Source organism: Manacus candei, unplaced genomic scaffold (genome assembly GCF_025592945.1).
Source record: "Manacus candei isolate 608988 ecotype Guabito, Panama unplaced genomic scaffold, ASM2559294v1 h1tg000043l, whole genome shotgun sequence".
NCBI classification, from domain to species: Eukaryota; Metazoa; Chordata; class Aves; order Passeriformes; family Pipridae; genus Manacus; species Manacus candei.
The window spans coordinates 7,179,811-7,194,483 of record NW_026138091.1 but is presented as its reverse complement, the minus strand read 5'-3'; the positions used below and the strand labels follow the sequence as shown (position 1 = coordinate 7,194,483).

Here is a 14,673-nt window from a genome sequence, read left to right as displayed (position 1 = left end):
TAGATCTATATTCATATCACCTTTTTCCTCTTTTTTTTCCCTAAATTTGCCCTTTGCTGATTCATTCTGTCTTTGCGACCTTCCCCATTTCATCCAGCCTGTCTGTTCCTATAGTAACAGGGTCTTTGCAGCTGGGTTATTTGTTCATGCCTGTATTCACAGCTGTTCCCATTTCCTTTCTTCTAGCAGTTTCTGAACCACTTTAAGCAATATCGAAGAGAGGGGCAGAGATCGAAAGTTTTATGAAAATAACTATTCATTTGAAACAGAATTCATCCCCCAAAAGTGACACCATGTCCTAAGAGCTTTTATCACAGCTTCTCCTCTTCTTAAACGTACAGATTGAACAGAGCTGTATGGGGTGGTATTTGTTACACGGTCATGTTTGCTACATCTGTGCTCTCCACAGGAATGCAATTTGGGAAGTAGACTTCCTCCTTTCTGCTTCCAAATTGCTTCTCGTGCATCCAGAGGAAAAACATTCCCGTGATTTGACTTTCTGCAAATCTCATTCTGCTTTTTGCATATGCAGTTATGCCTGCTTGGCCACATGAAGTTAGAGATCTCATGGCAGACCTCACCTCCTGTAGCCTACTTCTCAGAGCTTCTAAAGTTACATCAAGTTGCTCAAGGCTTTGTGCAGTCAAGAACCTCAGTGGGCAATGACTCCATAACTTCTCTAGGCAGTCAGTCCCAGTACTTGGTCACTCTCACAGTAAAGAAATTTTCTCCTGCTTTCAGTTGGAGTATCCCTTGCTGTGTCTGTTGCCTTTCATCCCTTTGCACCTGTGTCTGTCTCGCTCTTGTTTATAATCTTGTATGTAGTAGGAGATTGCAGCTAAATTCTCCAGTAGCCTTTTCTTGCAAAGGCTGAACAAACCCAGTTCTCTCCACTTTAGTTCATAACCCATTGCTCCAGCTCCCCAGCTATCTTAGTGGTCCTTTTCTGGATTTGCACCAATTTGCCAGTCTCTCAGAACTAGATACAGAAGTGTCATGTGCAACTTCATGAGCACGAGGTAGAAGAGGAATAATCAGCTCCCTTGACCTGTTGGCTTTTCTCTTCCTAAGATAGACTTCTTTGCAGGAGGATGCATTGCTGAATCACATCCAACTTCTTGTCCAAGAAGGGCTTTTCCCAATGCTTTTCCTTGGGAGCTGCTAACCAACAGTCAGCTCCAGACTAATAGTATGTGGAATTAGTCCATCCTGTAGGCGGGACTTTGCATTCATCCTTTTTGTGCTTGATGAAATTCCCATTTGTCCATTTCTCTGTCTTGTCAAAGTCCTTCTAAATGGTAATCCTGACCTTTATATTTACTGCACCCTCTCCAGTGTGACATAATCTGTAAGCTGGCTGAGTGTTCACTCCACCCCCTTGGCTAGTCATTCATGAAGATGTTAAATAGCATCAGCCCCAGTACTGAGCCCTGCATATTGCCAGCCATCAGCAGAACTTCACATTTCATGATGATAGTTATAATGTTTTACACAATTTTGCACACATGTAAAGGCTAAATCACCTTATAAATCGGTAGAACAAGATGTCTCCAATTAACATACAGGACAGGATAAAATGGCATAAAAAGGGGGGAACATGATTAATTTTACGAAGTAGTTATGAGGGAAGTAATTTAGAAGGTTTGCTTCATGCATCTGTATAGTTTGTATGTGGAAACCACTCTCTAAAATTCCCTTTCTAGGGGAAATACATTGCTGTATTTGAACAGAACCAAACATCAGAATTCGTATGCTGCTTCAGAGTGCAGAACAACATAGTATAGGGCATCCAAGCACTTCAGGTTCTGTTTGACTGGTCCCACATAGAACCACTCAAAAACCAGCATTTCCGTTAGAAATGCCAATGCTTTTAAAAAAGGGAATGCATAGCAACTCTTCATTCAAAACTGAAAACATTGCATTTTCTGGAAGAACGGAGAATTTGCAAAGATTGATTAATAAGAACAATCAAAGCCTTTTGTTTGGACACTTCCATAATGAAACTATTGTAGGAGTTTGTTGGCAGAAGTTAAGGTTCTTCGGAATTTTAGGCTGTATGGTAAAAACAGCAACCTGAAGTCACAAGAGAATTTGCAAGATCCAGGAAATTAGTTGCCTCCAGAAGGCAATTCAGTCTGCCTAAGTTACATAGCCAGCTGAAGGGAGCGGTGCATCAAGCACCGATGAGAAATGTATACCCACTTTGCATCCAGTTCACTTGAAGCTCCAGGGATAAGCACTGATGAGATAGAAACAGCACCAGTTGATGCATTTTATGTTAGCCCATTAAGTCAGTGTACACTAAACATGGTAGTGTGGGAACACATACATTTACATACATATATGTGGTATAAACTCACTTCATAAAGGGCATAACCTATGGAAGAAATCTTTTTTTGTTTTGTTACTTTATGTAGGATTATCAATGAGAACAGGAAATCTCTAAGTTGTGATCGAACATTAAGTTTCCTCCAGTTTTCAGGTTAAGGTTAGTCACAGTAGAAAAGTCAATTTGTCTTGATTTTTCTGTTATAACAGCCTTTCGCAGTACAGTGATGAAAACATGATGGATCCATACAACCTGGCCATTTGTTTTGGGCCAACCCTGATGCCTGTTCCAGACATACAAGACCAAGTGTCTTGTCAGGCGCATGTGAATGAGATAATCAAAACTATCATCATCCATCATGAGGCTATTTTTCCGGATGTGAAGGAACTTGATGGACCTGTATATGAAAAATGCATGGCTGGAGATGACTACTGGTAAGGCAGAATATTGCCCTTCCTATCATCTTAACAAAATCATTAGGCTGTTGTCTGGATAATTCCTGTGATACAGAATTATTTTTGCACACAATAAAACTATGAAGATAAATGAGAAGAGCATTTAGGTTCACATAATAAAGTGTTAACTATAAAAAAGTGAAGCAAAGTCAATTATGATGAGGTTCCCTACAGCATATGTTCAGCCAGACACAGCCAGAATTCCAGGTGTACTGTGCAGAGCACACAGACAGATAGGAAATTTGTTACTCTGACTGTGAACTACCTTATCAAATTTCAGCCTGCTCCTTTTCTCTGTCATGGTTTAACTGGGCCAGTAGCTAAACACCACATAGCCACTCGCTCACTCCCACCACAGTGGGATGGGGGAGAGAACTGGGGGAAGAAAAGTAAAATTCATGGATTGAAATTAAGACAGTTTAATAGGACAGAAAAGAAGGGGCAAATAGCAATAATAATTAGAATATACAAAGCAAGTGATGCACAATGCAGTTGCTCACCATCCATTAACTGATGCCTAGCCAGTCCCGGAGCAGCAGCCCCTGATCAGCTTTGCCTCAAGTTTATATACTGAGCATGACACCACATGGTCTGGAATATCCCTTTGGTCATCTGGGGTCAGCTGTCCTGGCTGTGTCTCCTCACAGCTTCTTGTGCCCCCCAGCCCACTCACTGACGGGGTGGAGCGAGAAGCTGAAAAGTCCTTGACTTAGTGTAAGCGCTGCTCAGCAACAATTAAAACATCAGTGTGTTGCCAACCTTATTCTCATCCTAAATGCAAAACCAACTACTAGGCAGAAAATTAACTATATCCTAGCCAAAACCAGGACACTCCTTTGACAGCACACACACACACTTTTTATAAATAAAGGATTCAAATGTTCTGAGGACTTGTTAATACCGGAAGATCTTGTTTCAAGGAAGGGTATGTAGGCTTCTTCTGTAATGTTGCACATAACTGTAATATTATAAGAATAATTTTAAATAATCTCATGGGGGTGGCATATTTTTGATGTATGTGGTTTCACTCTCTGCTCAACTTTTTGTTTCCCTTCAGTGACAGCCCATACAGCGAACATGGTACATTGGAGGAGGTGGACCAGGATGCCAGTACAGAGCCCCACACCAGTGAAGACGGTACGTCTGTTACGTTACTGTGCTTTTGATGGGAGTAAGTTTTACAGGTGTTCCATGCAGGAGACCTTCTTCCTTTCCTAATTGTGTCTCATTTGAAAGAAGGAAATTTCAGTCTTGGTGTTCAGTAGTAAATCTTTAATCTTTGTTTGTGTACTTTTGCACTCTTGATTCATCTGTGTTTGACCAGCTGTTTCCTTGTTCTCTCTCGATTTGCCCAGTCACAGGAAGGGCAAGAGAGAAACTATTTCAGTCAGCACATATTATTTTCTGACATACTGTTACATTTTTAGTGACTCTTTTGTCTGCAAAAACTAAACTCCTCAAAAGCTTGCCTTTAAATATTTCAGCTAAGGGATATTTGCCATTCAGGCTCTATTTTTATATGAATTTAAAAGCTGCTCTGTCTAAAGGATTTATGACGACCAAAAAACATGTATGTACCCCCCACGGTGAAACTTTGGAACAGTAGTAATTTTCTGTAAATATCAGTCACATATGCTCTGAGAGTTCTGGGTACAATAGATATCCATGAAAAAACTGATGCATCTCTATTATATTAATTCTTTTTAGCCACATGTCATGAAGGTGTGTTTGTGACAGTTGAAACATCCTTCAGATGTCACTCACAGTAACTTCTGCCTAGTGTCAAACAAATTGAACAGGTAGAAAGAAATATCAAAATTGTTAAATAACTACCATTTCTGTGAGAATTAGTTGCCCATTAGAGGTGAAGGATTCAGAATAACACTCCCTGTAGAGACAAGCAGCATATTGCAGTGTGAGCTCACTGCATATTAGGCCAGCAGGCAACCCAGACAGAGCAACCAGCACACATGCAGTTAGCAGCAGCAGAAACAAAAGCTTTTTGTCCATTTCAGAGGATGTGTGGAAGGAGGAAGAGGAAAAGACAGAGGGGACAAAAGGGGAGGAAAACAGTTACAGCAGAGAAGGAATTTTTTTTTGTTTTTTTTAAAGAATGTCATAAGGGATACTGTTTAGGAGCTGGACGGTTGCCATAGGAAAGGGGAACCGGAAGATGTATCTATAGGAAACCTGGCTGCAGTGGTCCCATTGCACACAGAACAATGTAAGCCATAGTTCCACTCTAGCTGTACCCATCTGCTTTGTCACGTACACAGGCTGTCAGTGACAGATTGTCTGTCTCTTCCATTTTGCCGAGGTGAGGAGGGGCAGGCAGAGTCTGTCAATGCAGCTGTTTAGAGAGGAGGGAAAGTTGTATAGGCAGGCATTACAGAAGGGCAAAAAACTGAGGATAGCAGAGAAATCAATCTGCCTGGGGTGTATAGCCATGCTGTACCCACAGTCAGGAATACCAACAGCTCTACAAGACAGCCTGTGCACGGGTTCCTCTTGACCAGCTCTGCAGGACTAAACCCACCATCTTTGTACAACTCATCTCTGCTAAATAGTGTGGACAAACTCGTAATTGCACTTTATTTTTCTGAGACAGTATAGCTTTACTTTAGAAGAGCTCCTTCTTCCACTGGAGGTATTAAGCAAGAGTGGAAGATGAGGAAGTCTGTCTGTCTGTCATTTAGAGCACAAGTGAAGTAGTGAAATGCAGGTGACACAACAATTTAATATGTTGGGGCCAACTTCAGGGTCCCGTGACCAAACTGAGAGATGAAGGTGCAAGCAAGCATGGAGACAAGTGCAGCTTTTCAGCACCAGTCAAAAGCAGTTACTTCAAAACCGTGCCTAGGAAGGATGAAAACATCGGCAGGATACAGAGGAGCAGGACCATGACAACACATGGTGCATCACCTGTACCTCCATCATCATGGGCTCTGCCCCACCACTGTGTTGTTATAATACCAGTTTTACATTCCCGTCATAGCGTTACTTGTGTTGTAACTGTGTCACTGGTGGAGACAAACCCTGAAGAGAATAGCTGATAACAGGACAGAGTTCTGTTAAAATATTTACCTGCTCAAAACATGGGTTTTTGTTCACCAGATCAGCCAGCAGTTTAATTCTTGTTGCCTCATCACACCTTTTTAATTAATTCAGTGCTGAAAGGAAGCGGACATTTGTGTTTACAGAGAAATAATTGTTAGCACAAATATATTTGTAAGCTTGGGAAATACTGCTGCAAAGATGAAGATTGGCCAGCCTGTATTGTATACGAAACAGTGTTGATCTTCGATTCCCAGCCTGTAAGCTCCATGGATATGGCTTTCCATTTTAATAGCACATTTTTAATGTAGGTTACAAACTTTAAATTAAATGCACTCACCGTCTCTTTGCACATGCATTCATGTGTTTGTGCTTTGGACAATTCCTTTTAAAACTATTTTTTACTCCAGATATGAGAATAGCTGAGAATTTTTCAGTTTGCATATTGAACTTCGTCAAAGTCACTGATTGACATGTGGTGGATAAAAAAAAAAGCTTTTGCTGAGAGGTCTGGAGTATTTTGGGGGTTTAATGTGATTGATTCATGGATTATATGCTGGATGCATCACTACCACTTGTATGTGGAGAGAGAGAAAGGGAGGTGCAGCATTGCTGCTGTGTCGATCAGACACGTGCTACTCACACGTTTCCCTCTGTTAGGACATGGAAGAAGCAGATTCTATAAATGTGAAGGATTTTTTTTCAGTGTTGAAAATCTGATTAGTTTTATGCTAAAATGATAGGTATAAATGTATACATATGGAAGACCAAGCAGCTAACCCCACAGGAATTACAGGGTTATTGAAATATAATCCAGGGGCTATGGTGAAAAGCAAAAGGATTTATTTTACTGACTGTTTTTCTAAAGTTAAACTTCAAGTGACTCTTTCTGTGCCTACTAGAATAAACCCATCTTTAGAGGCTGTGGCAGTAGTACTAGAAATGTTTAATTATAATTTAGAAAACAACCAGACTTTATGAAAATTGAAAATTAAATTATGTGTGCAGAGGTAAAATACGGTAGATTGGGGGAAAGAGAGCTGGAACTTATAACTGAGCATATAAATACTTCATAACTGCTTTATTTTAAACATATAAATTGCCTTTTTTTTCCCTAAGGTTACTGATGTTCATATATTTCAGCTGATCACTGGAAAGGGAAGAGGGAAGGAAGAGAAGATGCATTTTACTGTAGTATTTTCAGTCTTCTTTTAAATGTGCAGAAAGTATCCCATAAGGAAAACACATAAGTTTTTTCTTTCTCCTAAATCTGGAAATGAAATTTAATTTGTGAAGTTCAGTACATTTGTACTTTAGCTGAGAAAAAAAAAAAAATCTATCTGTAATTTTGCTGCAGACGAACCTTTACCTGAAAGTGCCTCTGCAGTAAAGATTCAAAGGACATTGTTTTGCTGAACCAGTTTTTAGCATATTTCCTTTACCTTCAAATTGCTGGAAATTTTTTATTCTTATTGGAGTCACATGGAAAAGGCTGACTAGATTTGTTTTCAAAGGAAGTAAGCATTTCCTGAGGAAGTTAAACAGATGGAGTTCTCCTAGGAAAACATACATGCAACTAATATCATACTCTTCACAGATATGTCATAAATGTAGAGTAAAAATTTAGATGGTAGTTCTGCTGAAAACAAAAATTACAGGGACATGTCAGACTGTAAGTCATTTTTGTGTCCCCAACACATAGTCATTTTCTTGCTTTTCAGTAGTGCATGCTGTGATCAACACTTTGCCAAATTCTGCTTTGTCAACACCTTGCAATGTTTCTTTGATGTTGCTGTTGCCAGTGAGAGAGAACTGCTGTTCTGAGGACAGGACTCTGAAGTTGCAAAGCCCCACTCTATTCTCTGATGGGATGCAGAAGAGGATAAAGGCATTGGGGGATACAATTTTCCCAGGATGTTAAAAGACATACTTTTTTCCTGACACACAGAGTACACCTGGGAAAACTGAGGAAACACAGAGCAGAGCAACAGCAACCCCCCCAGAATAAGTGCAGATGGTCTCCCCTCCTTTCTCTGTCTCCTTGTGCCTTGATGTGTAGAGGCAGCCAAGTGCCACTTTAGTGCTGTCACTTCTGTTGGGAGGTTAGTCCTACATCTGGCACTCCAATCCCAAAATTAAAATTAACACTTATGTTTCTTCTGTCCTTTCTGCTCTTCCAAGCAGTGGAAGTTTTTCCCACAGTTCTTCAGTTTGTCCTAATTTTTCACTTCCATAGCATTGCCTGATTCACTAGAGATGATAGCTGGTGAGATCCTGTATGTCATCAAATACTTCTTGCTGTTGCTGGTGAATGCCCTCAGGTATGGACAGAGCAGTGCAATTACACTTTCCTCTCAGCTGTCAATTTTACTGTTAGATATTCAGTATCACACGGAATTTGAGTTACAGATCCCAATTTTAGCTTTCATCACCTTAGCTTTTTGGAAATTCTTGTCTGTCATTCAGTAACCGTGTTATTAAGTGGCTTAACTTTCCAAAATGCATTTATTTCTTGGAGTAACTGTCATGGTACTTTGATTTCCACTATTAAGGCTTGACTTGTAGCAAGGTGAATTACTATTTAAGTACAGTCTCAATACTATTTGCTATAGGAAATTTATCTCTGTTTCTTCTGCCTAAAAGCAACATTCAAGCAAAGAAAATGCCCCTTTCGACATAGTAAAAACTGGCTGAATTTATTTTTTGTCCTGTTAAGAAATCTGTGTGAAATCTCCTGGGTACTCCTTCCTGAGGAGGAGGGATTTGTTACCCAGGCAATCTGATCTACACATCTCAAAAGTCACATCCATTTTGGGTACATTACCAGTTCATACAGCTGGTTCTAGTGGGACAACTTCCTTTCAACCTCTGAAAAAGTATTTGAGTCTTTCAGGCAGTGAAACCATACAATTCCCATTGTACACGATACTTAGATTAGCATAATTCCACTGAGGGAGATAGAACTTAATTTGTAAATAAAAAGATTTGTATACTTAAATATGGGATAATGTATGATCTGTTGAAGTCAGCAGAGAAATGGGAAATTCCATAGCTAATCTGTGTAGGGGTTTATCAATCAATCCAGTACTCATGACCACTACAACCTAACTTCGGAAAATGTCAAAGGAAAATACGTGCAGGAAATTTGGGATCTTAGGACTTATTGTAAAGTTTTTTTGTTCGGTAGAATTTTTTTTTTCTCATTTTAAAGTACTACCCGTTAGTGAGTGACTGACTCTCTGAAACCTGGGAAGATTTGTTTCTGAATTCTTGACTCCCTCTACCATAACCCGTAACTTAGCTGCAGCCTGAGAACAATTCATACAAATGTCTGCTCCTTTTCAATCTTACCTGATTCCAGTGATACCTTGTTATAACAAATTCCATAAGCAATACGCATGATATGTGTAAAAACTGCGTTCTTTGGTCAGTGTTAAATTATTGTTGTTTGATTTCATATTGCCCTCTTAAACATAAGGCAAGATAAAGGCATGTTTGGTTTTATTTCTTTTCATTTGGCAATGATGTCTTTCTGTGCCTATAGTCACTTTGTCTGTTCAGGTAGACTGTAGAGCTAATATCTAGAAATGACAACAAGGTAGCGTATTAGAATATCATACCACCATTAAAGATTTCCTAGTTTTCCAGAATGTTTCTTTCTACATCAATACATTTTCTTTGCTTAAAATCATAAAACCAAGAAACCTGTCAGCCCCCACCCACCCACCAAGGAATGCCTGTCAGCAAGCCATTGTGATGACCCATTGGTAGGAGCCATGATGTTCATTATAAATTCTCATCAGGCTGAGAAGAGAAACCAGACACATGTCAGAGAACTGTTTTATTGTACAGTCTCCATAACTTTGGCAACCAGTCCAATATTTAGACTCAAAAGGTATTGGCTAACACACCCTTAAATTTCTTACAATAGACTTCCCTCCACAAGAGTGGAGGTGAACAAACCTTTAATTTTGTACTGTACACTTCATGAAGTAAGTTCTCAACTCCCACAACACACAAGCAAAGGTGCTGACTCACAAGCCACAACAAACTAATATTCAAGGGTGTTGGCTTATAAGCCACAAACACCTCCACAAGCTGCCCACTCCCACAACAAACTTCAAAATGGAGTATGGGGTAGGATATGATAGGCGTGCTTTGCCCAGGCAAAGCAAGGGAAGAAGACAAAGAATATCACCAGTCCTCAGATCCCACGCTGGTGCTGCCGCATGGATGGTCCAGAGCTGAGGTAGCAAGAAAAGAAAACAAAAGAGAAAGAGACAGAGAAAAGAGAGACAAAAAAAGAGAGCGAGGGGGCCCAATCTGCTCCCTTTTGTAGTTCACCTGGTGCAACCTGCTAGGTAAATTAGACTTCTGTGCGTTTTGTTCACATGTGCATAGCCTGCCCTTCTCCAGGAGATGAATTGGATGGGGGGTACTGAGCATGAGTCTTGGGGTGGAGCAGGGAGTTGGCTCAGCACAGCGCTGCCCTTCCTGCGATCACACCTTTCCTGTAGCAATACTGAGAACATGTGAGACAAAACATGCTTAGGTCTGGTCTTCCATAGGTATCCAGTAGGGATGCATTTTGAGAAATTAATACTGTTAGTGCTAGGTTCTTATTTGTATTTATGTAATTGAAGTAATTTCTACCACCGTACATTACTTTTGCGTTTCTAACAGTGAATTCCCCATGTCACTCTGTTCCATTTCTGGAAAGTTTCTGAGTTGGTAACTTCTAAACACTCTGCAGTTTGTCACTGACAGAAGCTCTTAACGTGACTGCAGAAGCAGCAAACCACAAGATAGCCTTCCGCAGGCTCGACAGGTTATTAAAAAAATGAGCTGCAAACTATAACCTCAATAAGGTGCTATCATTATGTTTTCATGCTGCAGCATGAAGTTAATTTTAAAAAGACATTCCTGTGCAAAATGTTGTCCTAAAGGGACAGTGACTTTCATTACCAGCCTGGTTCTTTGGGGAATTACAACCTCAGTGATTTTAATTTGCACCAGACAGACAGTTGCTATGCTAGTCATTAGCCCAGATGTTAATTTCCATCTAAATATTGCTCTAATTACGTAAAGAAATTAGTCATTTAGGGGACTCTTGAGTTGTTGGAATAATCAAAGTGTGTGATTTTTAGAACTGTATTTTGCAGGTTCTTTATGTTTGAGACTGAGATGACAAATTTTAATCTGTTTGAGCTCAGGTGCTTTCTGTTTTGTGTAGAAGAAACTAAAGGCTGTTTCCTTGATGCCCACACACAGCTCTCAAGATACCTACAGGGGCCCTGTGCTGACACCAGTAGGTTTCCATCCCAGGCATAGGTTATGGGGTGGAGTCCATTACCAGTGTGGGGCTGAATTTACCAACATACTGACAGAAGATTAGCCAGGACTGCTGTAGCTAATGGTTGGCTTCAGAAAACACCAGCCTCTCCTGCAGAAACCAGGGCAGCTCGGGATTTTGGAGCAGGCAGAGCTGCTTTAAGCAACTTGAGGCCACACAGGGTCTGCCCCTGTGGAGGGGTCATCCTTAGGTAGTCTGGAGCCGTCTGTCTCGCTCAAAAAGGGCTTTAAGGAAGCAGATTAAAGCACTAGGCTTCGGCGTTGGGTAAAACATCAGCTTTTCCCTAGATCTGCTCATTTGTCACTTAAAAGAAGTCCCATAACCCAGTTACGCAGAGTATCCCTACTAATGCACAGGGTAATTTTGTCTTCCTTCCTTTGCCGCTGCAGATATTAAAGGCACTCCTACTTACTTTTCCTTTATCACACTGGTTCCTCAGACCTTTGATTATTCGGTTTAGTTTCAGAGGTCTTTATTGGCTGGCCTCCATCCCACTCCCCAGCAATGCAGGAGCCCTTACAGCAACAGTTGTTGTAACATTTGAGTATGCAGTTCTGTTTTCTGCAGCTTGTGAAGCAAGCCAGATGTTTCTCACTTGGGACACCGGTTGATTGTGTTTCTTTGTAAGGGGCACATTATAACTGCTGCCTAAAGTCTGCCTTAGTTCAGCTGATCTCTGTCATCTCTGCTCAGAATGAGCACTGAGAAAATGCAAAAAATGGGGTTTATGAAAACAAAATGAGCAGATAAACCAGTGAAATCTGGTATCTGTTCTTCTTCCCTCCCCACACAGAGTGCGAGCCCATAGAAGCTATTGCCAAGTTCGACTACGTGGGAAGATCTGCACGAGAACTCTCTTTCAAGAAAGGAGCTTCCCTTCTGCTCTATCACCGAGCATCTGAAGACTGGTGGGAAGGAAGGCACAATGGAATTGATGGTCTTGTCCCTCACCAGTACATAGTGGTGCAGGATATGTAAGTAATGTCTGGTGACTAGGTTCTTGGTGGGATGTAAAATCTGAAGCATTTAGCAGTGTTTTCCAAGTGGGTCAGTGGCGTGAAGGCTCAGACAGATTAAACATTTGCCTTCTAGGCAAGATACCTCTGTCTTTATTGCCCTGAATTGACAGCTCAATCAAAAACTACTACTAGGCTAAGCTACTTTTATGGATATGTTCCCAGTATAAGAGAGATACTGCTGCACCTATTTTATTTTGAGTATCTCTTTGTAGCAATTGCTGACTTTTAACTTCAGAATAGCAAAAACTGGAGAAATGCAACCCTGAACTCTTGTTTTACAGTATTAAGCATGTGTTTTGCCAAGGATGACAAAGTTCTTCTTTACAGAAAGGTTGCACTCAAAGTGTAAAGAGCTCAGTAAACAGGATTATAAGCAATTCTGGGAGACATACAAGGGCTTAGTGCATTATAACGTGCCTGCCTTTCCTAAGGGAATTAAAAGCTGGGAGTACCAAGGTGCTCTGTCACACTTCAGTCACTGACTTCTCACCTCATCATGTGTCTTCTCTTCAGGGATGATACTTTCTCAGATACACTGAGCCAAAAAGCAGACAGTGAGGCCAGCAGTGGACCCATAACTGAGGATAAGTCATCATCAAAGGACATGAACTCTCCTACTGACCGTCACTCTGATGTTTATTTAGGAAGGTGAGCTTCAGCATGACATGTTTCACTAGTATTGCTCACGGCTCAGGTAACACAGTAATTGCTCCTCCACATGTTTATGGTAGATCGCTACAAGTTGTCCTATAACCACTTCTTCATTGGTGCAGGCAAAGAAAGAGATCAGAACCTCCACCTCCTCTAAGACGCCCCGGCAGGAGCAGTGACAGCCACTGCCCAGTACACCCACCTCACCCTCTCTCCAACTCAGCCTTGGAGCTGGGTTCCCCCAACCTGGCAGCTCACTGCAGTTCCAGAGCCCTCCTTCAAAATCGCAACCTCAATGCCGACAGCCCTGAAAGGCGACGCAGGCCTGGACACGGCAGTCTCACCAACATCAGCAGGCACGATTCTCTGAAGAAGATCGATAGCCCTCCAATTAGAAGGTCTACGTCATCTGGTCAGTACACAGGTTTCAATGACCATAAACCACTGGACCCAGAGTCAATAGCTCAGGTTTGTGTCTTTTTTCTTTATGTCACCGTTTGATTTTCTGAGAAGCAAATCTCATTGAGTAACACGGAGCACATGCACTGGTAGGAAGGTGTGTGCAGGGGAATATCTTACTTAGCTTTCAAAACAGAGTGTGTGTGAAAGAAGATGCATTAAGTTATCCTGAATAGAAGAAGCACAAGGGGGAGTAAAGATTGCAGAAGCAATAAAAAGAAATTGTTTCCCATTATACTGTAATGAAATTACCTCTGCCACACAGAATACTAAGACAGTATATGATTACAATGCTGTGTAGATCGCTGTGTGCTGTTGAAGGCTGGCCTATTCTGTCTTGCATATAATTAGTGTTCAATTCTTTCTCGGTATTGTGGTAAGGAGAAAAGTGCTCTGACTGGCTAGTAGTGACCATTACCATTCAAAGCCCTGATTGACTGTCCAGCTTCCTGTGGATTTTACATGGTTTTCATATAGTTCATGTATAGTTCATACTGTATGTTATTTTGGTGCCTGTAGTAGAACATAACATGCAAGATGTTGCACCTGCGTAAATCGTGGGCCATCTTATCCCTGTGTGAACACTTACCAGTCTTATTCCTGGCAGTGGAGAGGTGAGAAGGATAGAATAGGGAGCACCCCAATCATCAGATTGGTCTGTTGTACTGAGCTAGTGACAGCTCTTGAGCAAATAGATACCTCTGTCTTCAGAACTCACATTTTGTCTAGGCAGGATAACATTACTAGGGGCACCGTGAGGGTGCAGTGTGATTGCAAACACATTTTACAATAACACTGACACTCATGTTTTAAAATTTAATGTACTGGTAATTCTTGCTTTCAAACTCTGCTTCCAGCAAGGAATAGAAGGAACTGTCATGCTTAGTCAGAAAGCTGAACCATGTATTAGGGTTAGAAACTGTAAATGTTGCTATCATTTTATTTTATTATAAGTTATTTATTTACTTTCCTGGAAGTACATACAGTGGTGTTTGGCTTACACTATCTATTGTTTTATGCCTAGACTACTGATTATTTAGCAGTGAGAGAACCCAAACTTTGATTGAACTGTGTGAAAGTTACTGTGAGCAGACAGGGAACACCAGATATTTTAACCTTAGTTGTATCTCAGTACCACCAAAAAGCAGTAAACCAGTGTCTTGGTGCATTCTTTTAGCATTCATGCCAGAAATCCTGATGAAAAAAATAATTTTTCTTAGGCTTGCATACTGAACAATATCTTGAAGTTTTTTCTGTTTAAAATTTAACTTGGTGAAACTAAAGGAGACAAGAGCTGATAGGCACACAAGCTTTATTTTCTTAGAAAACCAGGTTTTATAATCCATGTGAGAG

General features: G+C 40.8%; 1 protein-coding gene across 2 annotated transcripts in view; it reads left to right on the top strand.

The window, feature by feature from the left end:
- Nucleotides 1–14,673, top strand: part of SRGAP1 (SLIT-ROBO Rho GTPase activating protein 1) — a 140,684-nt gene that overhangs the window by 122,493 nt on the left and 3,518 nt on the right. For both annotated transcript variants that reach the window (XM_051795758.1, XM_051795757.1), the window contains exons 17-21: nt 2,539–2,763; nt 3,842–3,921; nt 11,985–12,165; nt 12,724–12,858; nt 12,984–13,329. In XM_051795758.1, the coding sequence (XP_051651718.1) occupies nt 2,539–2,763; nt 3,842–3,921; nt 11,985–12,165; nt 12,724–12,858; nt 12,984–13,329 (967 nt within the window). The remainder of the gene's footprint in view (nt 1–2,538; nt 2,764–3,841; nt 3,922–11,984; nt 12,166–12,723; nt 12,859–12,983; nt 13,330–14,673) is intronic.